The sequence below is a fragment of the Sebastes fasciatus genome, chromosome 11 (genome assembly GCF_043250625.1).
Source record: "Sebastes fasciatus isolate fSebFas1 chromosome 11, fSebFas1.pri, whole genome shotgun sequence".
Taxonomy (NCBI): domain Eukaryota; kingdom Metazoa; phylum Chordata; class Actinopteri; order Perciformes; family Sebastidae; genus Sebastes; species Sebastes fasciatus.
In genome coordinates, this window is record NC_133805.1 from 856,653 (window position 1) to 869,540 (window position 12,888).

Below are 12,888 nucleotides of genomic sequence, written 5' to 3' on the forward strand. Positions count from 1 at the left end.
TGTAGTACTTTATACTCTACTAGTAGAGGTAAATATAGTACTTTATACTCTACTAGTAGAGGTAAATATAGTACTTTATACTCTACTAGTAGAGGTAAATGTAGTACTTTATACTCTACTAGTAGAGGTAAATATAGTACTTTATACTCTACTAGTAGAGGTAAATGTAGTACTTTATACTCTACTAGTAGAGGTAAATATAGTACTTTATACTCTACTACATCTCAAAGGTAACTATAGTACTTTATACTCTACTATACCTCAAAGGTAACTATAGTACATCTCAGAGGTTACTATAGTACTTTATACTCTACTACATCTCAAAGGTAACTATAGTACTTTATACTCTACTATACCTCAAAGGTAACTATAGTACTTTATACTCTACTATATCTCAAAGGTAACTATAGTACTTTATACTCTACTATACCTCAAAGGTAACTATAGTACTTTATACTCTACTACATCTCAAAGGTAACTATAGTACTTTATACTCTACTATACCTCAAAGGTAACTATAGTACTTTATACTCTACTATACCTCAAAGGTAACTATAGTACTTTATACTCTACTATACCTCAAAGGTAACTATAGTACTTTATACTCTACTACATCTCAAAGGTAACTATAGTACTTTATACTCTACTATACCTCAAAGGTAACTATAGTACTTTATACTCTACTATACCTCAAAGGTAACTATAGTACTTTATACTCTACTACATCTCAAAGGTAACTATAGTACTTTATACTCTACTATACCTCAAAGGTAACTATAGTACTTTATACTCTACTACATCTCAAAGGTAACTATAGTACTTTATACTCTACTACATCTCAGAGGTAACTATAGTACTTTATACTCTACTATACCTCAAAGGTAACTATAGTACTTTATACTCTACTATACCTCAAAGGTAACTATAGTACTTTATACTCTACTATACCTCAAAGGTAACTATAGTACTTTATACTCTACTATACCTCAAAGGTAACTATAGTACTTTATACTCTACTATACCTCAAAGGTAACTATAGTACTTTATACTCTACTATACCTCAAAGGTAACTATAGTACTTTATACTCTACTATACCTCAAAGGTAACTATAGTACTTTATACTCTACTATACCTCAAAGGTTACTATAGTACTTTATACTCTACTATACCTCAAAGGTAACTATAGTACTTTATACTCTACTATACCTCAAAGGTAACTATAGTACTTTATACTCTACTATACCTCAAAGGTAACTATAGTACTTTATACTCTACTACATCTCAAAGGTAACTATAGTACTTTATACTCTACTATACCTCAAAGGTTACTATAGTACTTTATACTCTACTATACCTCAAAGGTAACTATAGTACTTTATACTCTACTATACCTCAAAGGTAACTATAGTACTTTATACTCTACTATACCTCAAAGGTAACTATAGTACTTTATACTCTACTATACCTCAAAGGTAACTATAGTACTTTATACTCTACTATACCTCAAAGGTAACTATAGTACTTTATACTCTACTATACCTCAAAGGTAACTATAGTACTTTATACTCTACTATACCTCAAAGGTAACTATAGTACTTTATACTCTACTATACCTCAAAGGTAACTATAGTACTTTATACTCTACTACATCTCAAAGGTAACTATAGTACTTTATACTCTACTACATCTCAAAGGTAACTATAGTACTTTATACTCTACTATACCTCAAAGGTAACTATAGTACTTTATACTCTACTATACCTCAAAGGTAACTATAGTACTTTATACTCTACTATATCTCAAAGGTAACTATAGTACTTTATACTCTACTATACCTCAAAGGTAACTATAGTACTTTATACTCTACTACATCTCAAAGGTAACTATAGTACTTTATACTCTACTATACCTCAAAGGTAACTATAGTACTTTATACTCTACTACATCTCAAAGGTAACTATAGTACTTTATACTCTACTACATCTCAAAGGTAACTATAGTACTTTATACTCTACTATACCTCAAAGGTAACTATAGTACTTTATACTCTACTATACCTCAAAGGTAACTAGTACATCTCAGAGGTAAATATAGTACTTTATACTCTACTAGTAGAGGTAAATATAGTACTTTATACTCTACTAGTAGAGGTAAATGTAGTACTTTATACTCTACTAGTAGAGGTAAATATAGTACTTTATACTCTACTAGTAGAGGTAAATATAGTACTTTATACTCTACTACATCTCAAAGGTAACTATAGTACTTTATACTCTACTATACCTCAAAGGTAACTATAGTACATCTCAGAGGTAAATATAGTACTTTATACTCTACTAGTAGAGGTAAATATAGTACTTTATACTCTACTAGTAGAGGTAAATGTAGTACTTTATACTCTACTAGTAGAGGTAAATATAGTACTTTATACTCTACTACATCTCAAAGGTAACTATAGTACTTTATACTCTACTATACCTCAAAGGTAACTATAGTACATCTCAGAGGTTACTATAGTACTTTATACTCTACTAGATCTCAAAGGTAAATATAGTACTTTATACTCTACTACATCTCAAAGGTAAATATAGTACTTTATACTCTACTACATCTCAGAGGTAAATATAGTACTGTTACTGAGGGATGTGTTACCGAGGACTGTGTTACTGAGGGATGGATGTGTTACCGAGGGATGGATGTGTTACCGAGGGATGGATGTGTTACCGAGGGAAGGATGTCTAACCGAGGGATGTGTTACCGTGGACTGTGTTACCGAGGGATGGATGTGTTACCGTGTTACCGAGGGAAGGATGTGTTACCGAGGGATGGATGTGTTACCGAGGGATGGATGTCTAACCGAGGGATGTGTTACCGTGGACTGTGTTACCGAGGGACGGATGTGTTACCGCGGTTACCGGTTTACTGCGGGATGGATGTGTTACCGAGGGATGGATGTGTTACCGTGGGATGGATGTGTTACCGTGTTACCGAGGGTTGGATGTGTTACCGTGGGATGGATGTGTTACCGTGGGATGGATGTGTTACCGAGGGATGGATGTGTTACCGTGGGATGGATGTGTTACCGAGGGTTGGATGTGTTACCGAGGGTTGGATGTGTTACCGTGGGATGGATGTGTTACCGTGTTACCGAGGGTTGGATGTGTTACCGAGGGTTGGATGTGTTACCGTGGGATGGATGTGTTACCGAGGGTTGGATGTGTTACCGAGGGATGGATGTGTTACCGTGGGATGGATGTGTTACCGTGTTACCGAGGGATGGATGTGTTACCGTGGGATGGATGTGTTACCGTGTTACCGAGGGTTGGATGTGTTACCGAGGGTTGGATGTGTTACCGAGGGATGGATGTCTAACCGAGGGATGTGTTACCGAGGACTGTGTTACCGTGAGACGGATGTGTTACCGTGAGACGGATGTGTTACCGAGGGCCGTGTTACTGAGGGATGGATGTGTTACCGAGGGATGGATGTCTAACCGAGGGATGTGTTACCGTGTTACCGATGGATGTGTTACCAAGGGACGGATGTGTTACCGAGTTACTGAGGGAGGGATGTGTTACCGAGGGACGGATGTGTTACTGAGGGAGGGATGTGTTACTGAGGGAGGGATGTGTTACTGAGGGAGGGATGTGTTACCGTGTTACTGAGGGATGCATGTGTTCCTTTGGTGTTAACAATCCGTAAAACAATAGTAGCTGATTAGTTCTTTATTTCTGCGTTATAGATTTATAGTTGTTAACATGTCGGCTCCTCTCTGGTGTTACGTTACTACAACAAAATAACCATCCGCTCTCCCATCCTGCAGGTATAGCGGGTCACCATGGCGACGGACATCGGATCGCCACAGCGGTTCTTCCACATGCCGCGCTTCCAGCACCAGGCGCCGCGGCAGGTGTTCTACAAGAGGCCGGACTTCGCCCAGCAGCAGGCCATGCAGCAGCTCACCTTCGACGGGAAACGCATGAGGAAGGCTGTGAACCGCAAGACCATCGACTACAACCCATCTGTCATCAGACACCTGGAGGTAAACACACCTGCTGAAATCCATTCATTATTATCCATTATTATTATGAATTAGGGCTGTCAAGTTAATGTGATAATAAGTTTTAAAGCTAGAGTGAACATACTGGTATCATCTGAAACTATAAAACCTGATGAATCCATCGGTACCAAACATGTCAGACTAGCTGGTCATGAAGGAGGTTAAATAACGCTCCACACTGACACTAAATGTTAGCGAGGAAAAACTGTAATGTCCGTTTTCAAAGGGGTCCCTTGACCTCTGACCTTCAGATCAGTGAATGTAAATGGGTTCTATGGGTACCCACGAGTCTCCCCTTTACAGACATGCCCACTTTATGATAATCACATGCAGTTTGGGGCAAGTCATAGTCAAGTCAGCACACTGACACACTGACAGCTGTTGTTGCCTGTTGGGCTGCAGTTTGCCATGTTATGATGTGAGCATATTGTTTTATGCTAAATGCAGTACCTGTGAGGGTTTCTGGATCAATATCTGTCATTGTTTTGTGTTCTTAATTGATTTCCAATATAAATATATACATACATTTACATAAAGCAGCATATTTGTCCACTCCCATGTTGATAAGAGGATTAAATACTGGAGAGAACAGCTGAGATGCAGGCATTTTTTTTCTTAATGCAGTACAGAGCCTATAAACTGGATTGATTTGAATAACTTTAATAACTGTATTATCTACGTAAATACCAGTATGGCATGGAGACTCCTGATCGTCAGATACTGAGTATTAAATGACTGAGATCAGGATGAGGACATCCCTGGTTATAATAAAGCATACTGATTATAAATGATCAATAGGGAGGGGGTTACCAGCACATGGAGCTGACCAGTCTCGGTGTTGGCGGTCTTACTGGGACCAGTTCAGCAGGACAGAGAAGCTTCAGCCTCCAGTCAGTCTGAACTGAACCGACTGTTTCTGTGTTTGCAGAATCGTTTGTGGCAGCGAGACCATCGAGACTTCAGAGCCTTACAGCCGGACGCAGGATGTTATAATGATGTGAGTACAGACACTGACTGACTGATGACTGAGTCCTACTCATAGTAGAGCTGGATGATCCACCTTTCTCCTGATTCTATACTATCACCATACCTGGGTGATGATTCCATATGTATTGGGATTCGATGTTCTGATTTCTAGTGATTGTTGTTAACTTGTTTACCTCTAGGCCATGAAGGGAACAAGATGAATCATCCACTTCTAGGGACTTTTACTTTGTAAAATCTCTAAATGAATCCAGTAAGAATGTTTGATTTTCAGCATGTCTGTAGTCAGAGACGTCCTGAAGTCAAATATATCAGGATCATTGTCAAGAGTTATTTATTATATTTATTAACCAGCAACCCAGAAATCAAAGAATAAAGACATTTCCCTCACAGATTAGTGGTGTTTGTTTTTAATTTATAAGGGACATGTAATGTTTTATCCTTCTGGTGAATATAATCCATCAATCTGATTTCCATAGATGTATTTAGTATATACAGTTCCCTTTGTTAACACCTTATTTTGAAAAGCGGACGTAGTCACACATGTCTATTTCCTGTAACTTCTCCAAGGTGGTCTCTAGCTCTCCCGTCAGCTCCATCGGGGCCGTAGCTCTAGAGCTCAGTGGTAGAAGAGGACATACAGAGTGTTTAACAGAGAGAAATGATGCCAGCAGATGAGCTGAAACTGATGTGTTTTGTGAATGACTAAACCAGAGGTTTGTTTGTGTCTCTCAGCTGGTTCCTCCGGTGGGCATGTTGAACAACCCGATGAACGCTGTCACCACTAAGTTTGTTCGAACTTCCACCAACAAAGTCAAGTGTCCCGTGTTTGTGATCAGGGTGAGCTGTCCTGTCCACATCCACACTGATTACACACAGATAAAGGCTCTTATTGTGAAACTCCTGTTTGTTTTGAAAGGCGCTGTAGATGATGTTGTTGTTGTTTGAGAGACGTATTCCAGCGTTAACAGCAGCAGACTGATGTATTAATATCTGTGTGAGAGGATGACATCACAGGTTCCCTGTGTTTCCTGTTTGTCTCCAGTGGACTCCTGAAGGTCGCCGTCTCGTCACCGGGGCCTCCAGTGGAGAGTTCACCCTGTGGAACGGACTCACCTTCAACTTTGAGACCATTTTACAGGTAAACACACACCTGTACATCAGAGCTGTATATAAACACACACCTGTACATCAGAGCTGTATATAAACACACACCTGTACATCAGAGCTGTATATAAACACACACCTGTACATCAGAGCTGTATATAAACACCTGTACATCAGAGCTTTATATAAACACACTGTGAAAGACTGCCACGTTGCTCTTTGAATGCAGAACTAATACAGTATCTATACATGCTTATCTGTCATCCGTCCACAGCTGATTTACGTATCCACGCTGACCCTCCAACGCTTTCTACTTTATAGTTTTGGCTCGCTGTGGTTTGTTTTGGTTGATGGATACAGAAAGGATATGACTTTTAACCCCCCCGGTCCTCTCTGTCCTCTGCAGGCCCACGACAGTCCGGTCCGGGCCATGACCTGGTCTCACAACGACATGTGGATGCTGACGGCGGACCACGGCGGCTACGTGAAGTACTGGCAGTCCAACATGAACAACGTGAAGATGTTCCAGGCTCACAAGGAGGCCATTAGAGAAGCCAGGTTTATACCCAATCTCCCATTTTCTGTAGTTAACTCCAGTCTCTTACTGTCAGCGCTGCAGTGCCACGCTGCAGCCACGCGGGGGCGCCGCCTCGCCTCGCGCAGCATGTTGTTGTTGTTGTGGTTGATTCATGACAGATGTAAGTGTGTGCTGTTGCAACACTGCAGTTATCTGTTGTTGATGTTCTTCCTGATGTGGCTGATGAGCTGTTTATCTCTGTTCTGCTGAATAAAGTCATCAATCATTGATCTTTAACATCTGGTTTGGGTAGGCCCAGTGGTTCGGGTGGACACCAGGGATCAATAATAAAGTTTTAGCAGGGATCAATAAAGTTTTAAAATCAAGTGAATAAAGAGAAGCTCCTTCACACAGTCACGCTGCTGGTCTGAACCTCATCCAACAGGCAGCTGTAGATGTTCTAAATAAAGGTTTGAGTTCAACACCTTAAACACAGCGCGCCCCGGGAACTACCCCCTCTAAACACTGAATCCTACATCTCCCATGATGCACCTGGATAGTGGCTTTCACACTCCACACCTCAGTTTGGGATGCAGACTGGATGTTAGACAACTGTTAGACCAGCATGAAGCTGGGGGAAACTGTTAGCCTAGCTTAGCACAATGACTGGAAGCTGGGGGAAACTGCTAGCCTAGCTTAGCACAATGACTGGAAGGAGGGGGAAACGGTTAGCTTAGCTTAGCACAATGACTGGAAGGAGGGGGAAACGGTTAGCCTAGCTTAGCACAATGACGAAGCTGGGGGAAACTGCTAGCCTAGCTTAGCACAATGAGTGGAAGGAGGGGGAAACGGTTAGCCTAGCTTAGCACAATGACTGGAAGCTGGGGGAAACTGCTAGCCTAGCTTAGCACAATGACTGGAAGGAGGGGGAAACGGTTAGCTTAGCACAATGACTGGAAGGAGGGGGAAACGGTTAGCCTAGCTTAGCACAATGACGAAGCTGGGGGAAACTGCTAGCCTAGCTTAGCACAATGAGTGGAAGGAGGGGGAAACGGTTAGCCTAGCTTAGCACAATGACTGGAAGGAGGGGGAAACGGTTAGCCTAGCTTAGCACAATGACTGGAAGCTGGGGGAAACTGTTAGCTTAGCTTAGCACAATGACTGGAAGGAGGGGGAAACGGTTAGCCTAGCTTAGCACAATGACTGGAAGGAGGTGAAACTGCTAGCCTAGCTTAGCACAATGATGAAGCAGTGGGAAACTGCTAGCCTAGCTTAGCACAATGACTGGAAGCAGTGGGAAACTGTTAGCTTAGCTTAGCACAATGACTGGAAGGAGGGGGAAACGGTTAGCCTAGCTTAGCACAATGACGAAGCTGGGGGAAACTGCTAGCCTAGCTTAGCACAATGACTGGAAGGAGGGGGAAACGGTTAGCTTAGCTTAGCACAATGACTGGAAGCTGGGGGAAACGGTTAGCCTAGCTTAGCACAATGACTGGAAGGAGGGGGAAACTGTTAGCATAGCTTAGCACAATGACTGGAAGCAAAGGGAAACTGCTAGCCTAGCTTAGCACAATGAGTGGAAGCTAGGGGAAACTGCTAGCCTAGCTTAGCACAATGACTGGAAGCAGAGGGAAACTGCTAGCTTAGCACAATGAGTGGAAGCTAGGGGAAACTGCTAGCCTAGCTTAGCACAATGACTGGAAGGAGGGGGAAACTGTTAGCCTAGCTTAGCACAATGACTGGAAACTGGGGGAAACTGTTAGCCTAGCTTAGCACAATGACGAAGGAGGGGGAAACGGTTAGCCTAGCTTAGCACAATGACTGGAAGCTGGGGGAAACTGTTAGCTTAGCTTAGCACAATGACGAAGGAGGGGGAAACTGCTAGTCTAGCTTAGCACAATGACTGGAAGCAAAGGGAAACTGCTAGTCTAGCTTAGCATAATGACTGGAAGCAGTGGGAAACTGCTAGCCTAGCTTAGCACAATGACTGGAAGGAGGGGGAAACGGTTAGCCTAGCTTAGCACAATGACTGGAAGGAGGGGAAACTGCTAGCCTAGCTTAGCACAATGACGAAGCAGTGGGAAACTGCTAGCCTAGCTTAGCACAATGACTTGAAGCAGTGGGAAACTGCTAGCCTAGCTTAGCACAATGACTGGAAGGAGGGGGAAACGGTTAGCCTAGCTTAGCACAATGACTGGAAGCAAAGGGAAACTGCTAGTCTAGCTTAGCACAATGACTGGAAGCAAAGGGAAACTGCTAGCCTAGCTTAGCACAATGAATGGAAGGAGGGGGAAACGGTTAGCCTAGCTTAGCACAATGACTGGAAACTGGGGGAAACTGTTAGCCTAGCTTAGCACAATGACTGGAAGGAGGGCAAACTGTTAGCCTAGCTTAGCACAATGACTGGAAGCAGTGGGAAACTGCTAGCCTAGCTTAGCACAATGACTTGAAGGAGGGGAAACTGCTAGCCTAGCTTAGCACAATGATGAAGCAGTGGGAAACTGCTAGCCTAGCTTAGCACAATGACTGGAAGCAGTGGGAAACTGCTAGCCTAGCTTAGCACAATGACTGGAAGCAGTGGGAAACTGCTAGCCTAGCTTAGCACAATGACGAAGCAGTGGGAAACTGCTAGCCTAGCTTAGCACAATGACTGGAAGCAGGGGGTAACTGCTAGCCAAAATGTAATTTGATGTAAAATTCACAATGTAATATATGACCTATTACTAGTTCCTTTAATTGTCATGTGGTAATGTTACTGATTAGTCTCCCTGATGGAGACATAGACTGACTGATGTGATAAAGGGACAGTAATGGAGTATTTAGGACTCTCAGCTACAGGGTTCTTTGGGGGATATTTTTTCTGGTGGAGCAGATGAATGAAAAAATGAAAACAATCACTTCATTTTGGGTCGTAACGCGTAACTTGACAGTAAATGTAATAATATGACCTACCTGTTAGTTCTGTGTTCCATTACTTTGTTCCAGCTAATAGTAATAGATTACTGTAACCCCAACACTGCTAATGATTTACTACATCAGGTCAGTAAAGACTGAAGTCAGTGTGTCAATCTGTTGCTAGGAAACGTATTGCGCCGTCCAATCAGGAGCAATCAGCTGTGTGAACAGGAAGTGACTTTAGCATCAGGAGTAAGGAGACCAGGTCCCAACAAACCAAATGTGGGACAAAGAGTCTGTCTGTGTGGGACAATGTGGGACAATGATGGACACGTTACCCAGGCTGAGAGGTCGTCTACAGTTTAGATATAAAGTCTATCTAACTGAAATAATAAACATGTCTGTTCTATCTGGTAACAGCTCTATGCTTTAATGCATCCGGAGATGGGCTCTTCTCTTTATGAGACTCACGTGAACTGAGTGGCTTCATGTCGTATTCAATAATCTCCTTCAGCCGTCTTATAAATATGTCTCAGTAGTTTCTCAGTCTTTGTTGTAGCTGCTCTTCCTTTCCTTTGTGTTAGTTTCCATCATATTCCTCCTTAATCTGAACCGCTCGGGACTTTGCGGTGACGCTATTGTCCCCGTTGGGCGTAGCGTAGCAAAGCCGGTGAGATGTTAACCTGAACCTGACCCAGGTGTGCTCAGTCTGACAGCCAACGCAGCGCCGTGACGGTGACAGCCTGCTTCAAATCAAATGAAACGGCGTTGATGTGGCGTGGCGGAGAATTTACATTGTGTGGATGAGCAACATAATGAGCAACATAATGCATGTTTTAGCACGCGTTCTCTTGCGCCACATAGTGGACACAGGAAGTGGTGAAAGAATTTGGAATCCGTCATTTCCTGTGCCGCTCAATCCACGCAGGAAATAACGTCTAGCTTGTGCGTGCAGTGTCCGATGGTCACTGAAATGTAGGGCTGCGTCGACCGGCGTCCCGCCAGGACCCCCGGTGTGCACAGAGCTGTGAGGGCCCGACCTATCAGCGCTAATTATTAATAATTAAAGCTCATCAGACGGCGTTTTGGTGTCAATACAAAGACTGTAAGCAGGGGGGGCTGTTAGCCTAGTTTAGCACAATGACTGTAAGCAGGGGGGGGCTGTTAGCCTAGCTTAGCACAATGACTGTAAGCAGGGGGGGCTGTTAGCCTAGCTTAGCACAATGACTGTAAGCAGGGGGGGCTGTTAGCCTAGCTTAGCACAATGACTGTAAGCAGGGGGGGCTGTTAGCCTAGCTTAGCACAATGACTGTAAGCAGGGGGGGCTGTTAGACTAGCTTAGCACAAAGACTAAGCAGGGGGGGCTGTTAGCCTAGCTTAGCACAATGACTGTAAGCAGGGGGGGCTGTTAGCCTAGCTTAGCACAATGACTGTAAGCAGGGGGGGCTGTTAGCCTAGCTTAGCACAAAGACTCTAAGCAGGGGGGGCTGTTAGCCTAGCTTAGCACAAAGACTGTAAGCAGGGGGGGCTGTTAGCCTAGCTTAGCACAAGCTTCAACTGTTGCCGGACCTCGCGGTAGGATGTTCAGGTTGTGTCGGAGTAAAAATCACCACTGCGTCATAGAGCATCCCGTTGAGCGCACGCTTCCTCTTCTCCCTGTGACACGGTCGGGCCCCAGTAAGCCCGTATATTAAGACGGCGGTGCGGGGGGGGAGTGTGTGTTGTCGGAACAGGAGACCGACGTGGAGTCTGTCACGTGTCACGACAAGAATTTGACTCTCAATCGACTAATCTGACATAGTGACCATCAGACCCGTCAAACACATCCTGTAGTCTGATCCTGTAGTCGGATCCTGATCCTGTAGTCGGATCCTGTAGTCGGATCCTGTAGCCGGATCCTGATCCTGTAGTCGGATCCTGTAGTCGGATCCTGATCCTGTAGTCTGATCCTGATCCTGTAGTCTGATCCTGTAGTCTGATCCTGTAGTCGGATCCTGATCCTGTAGTCTGATCCTGTAGTCGGATCCTGATCCTGTAGTCTGATCCTGCCGTCTGATCCTGATCCTGTAGTCTGATCCTGATCCTGTAGTCGGATCCTGCCGTCTGATCCTGATCCTGTAGTCTGATCCTGATCCTGTAGTCGGATCCTGCCGTCTGATCCTGATCCTGTAGTCTGATCCTGTAGTCGGATCCTGCCGTCTGATCCTGATCCTGTAGTCTGATCCTGTAGTCGGATCCTGCCGTCTGATCCTGATCCTGTAGTCGGATCCTGCCGTCTGATCCTGATCCTGTAGTCGGATCCTGCCGTCTGATCCTGATCCTGTAGTCGGATCCTGCCGTCTGATCCTGATCCTGTAGTCGGATCCTGCCGTCTGATCCTGATCCTGTAGTCGGATCCTGCCGTCTGATCCTGATCCTGTAGTCGGATCCTGCCGTCTGATCCTGATCCTGTAGTCGGATCCTGCCGTCTGATCCGGGCTGTTAGTCCACTAAATGACTAAACGAAGTGAACACACATAACGAGGGTTTACGGCGTCTCTTCCGGTTCAGGTTCTGGAGTCCTCGTCTGTAGGTCGGAGATGGAGAGTGGACCGTCGGTCACAACAACAGTCCCTCTCTGTTTTGGGTGCATGTTCAACACACGGCTGTCTGGTTGTTAGTTCAGCCGCCAACATCTCAACGAGTTCCAGAGAAGAACCAGAGCTCCGCTCCGCAACGAGACACATATTAGAAAATGATAATTTAACGTTCGTTTAACATCCGTTAAAAAAAATGAAACCGTATTTGTTAAATTGAAGGTGAATTACTCTTCAAAAGAAGCACCGACTCACACGTGTTAAAAGTTTCATACGTTCCCTTTAAAGCATTTCTGTTGCCTCCACACGGCTCTCAACATGGCGCCGGCTGAGCTAAACAGAGCTAACAGAGCTAACAGTGTTAACCTGGGGGGGACCAGAGGGTGGGCACAGCGCAGAGCGGCGGTCATGAGTTAGCCAGCGGGGCACGCTCACATGCACTAACGTGCACTAAAAGTACGTGCAGCCGGCTGGCGATGTCAACACGGGACAGAGAAGTGGAGATCATGAGATCGGTTGTGTGCGTCTCTGTGTCTGTCCACGGCTAACCTCCATACTGCTTCCTGTCCATGGCTCAGCGACCTCTCGTAGTGACTCACTTCCTCTAAAGGGGTGGGGCGGGGGGCGGGAGATCTGATCTGACCTCTGACTTCACCTCTCTAGTTTCATGGTGTTGTTGGGATCCGGTGTGACGTGTGAGGACGTGTCTGTTCCGGAGCTCTTGATCATGATCTTCCTCCCCGGTCAC

At 44.3% G+C, this 12,888-nt stretch overlaps 1 protein-coding gene across 2 annotated transcripts in view; it reads left to right on the top strand.

Moving 5' to 3' along the window:
• Positions 1–12,888, top strand: part of wdr33 (WD repeat domain 33) — a 34,219-nt gene that overhangs the window by 5,787 nt on the left and 15,544 nt on the right. For both annotated transcript variants that reach the window (XR_012595748.1, XM_074649829.1), the window contains exons 2-6: positions 3,825–4,043; positions 4,990–5,058; positions 5,781–5,885; positions 6,091–6,186; positions 6,559–6,710. Coding sequence is in view for 1 of the 2 variants with exons in the window: in XM_074649829.1 (XP_074505930.1) it covers positions 3,840–4,043; positions 4,990–5,058; positions 5,781–5,885; positions 6,091–6,186; positions 6,559–6,710 (626 nt within the window). In the remaining variant the exon portion in view is untranslated. The remainder of the gene's footprint in view (positions 1–3,824; positions 4,044–4,989; positions 5,059–5,780; positions 5,886–6,090; positions 6,187–6,558; positions 6,711–12,888) is intronic.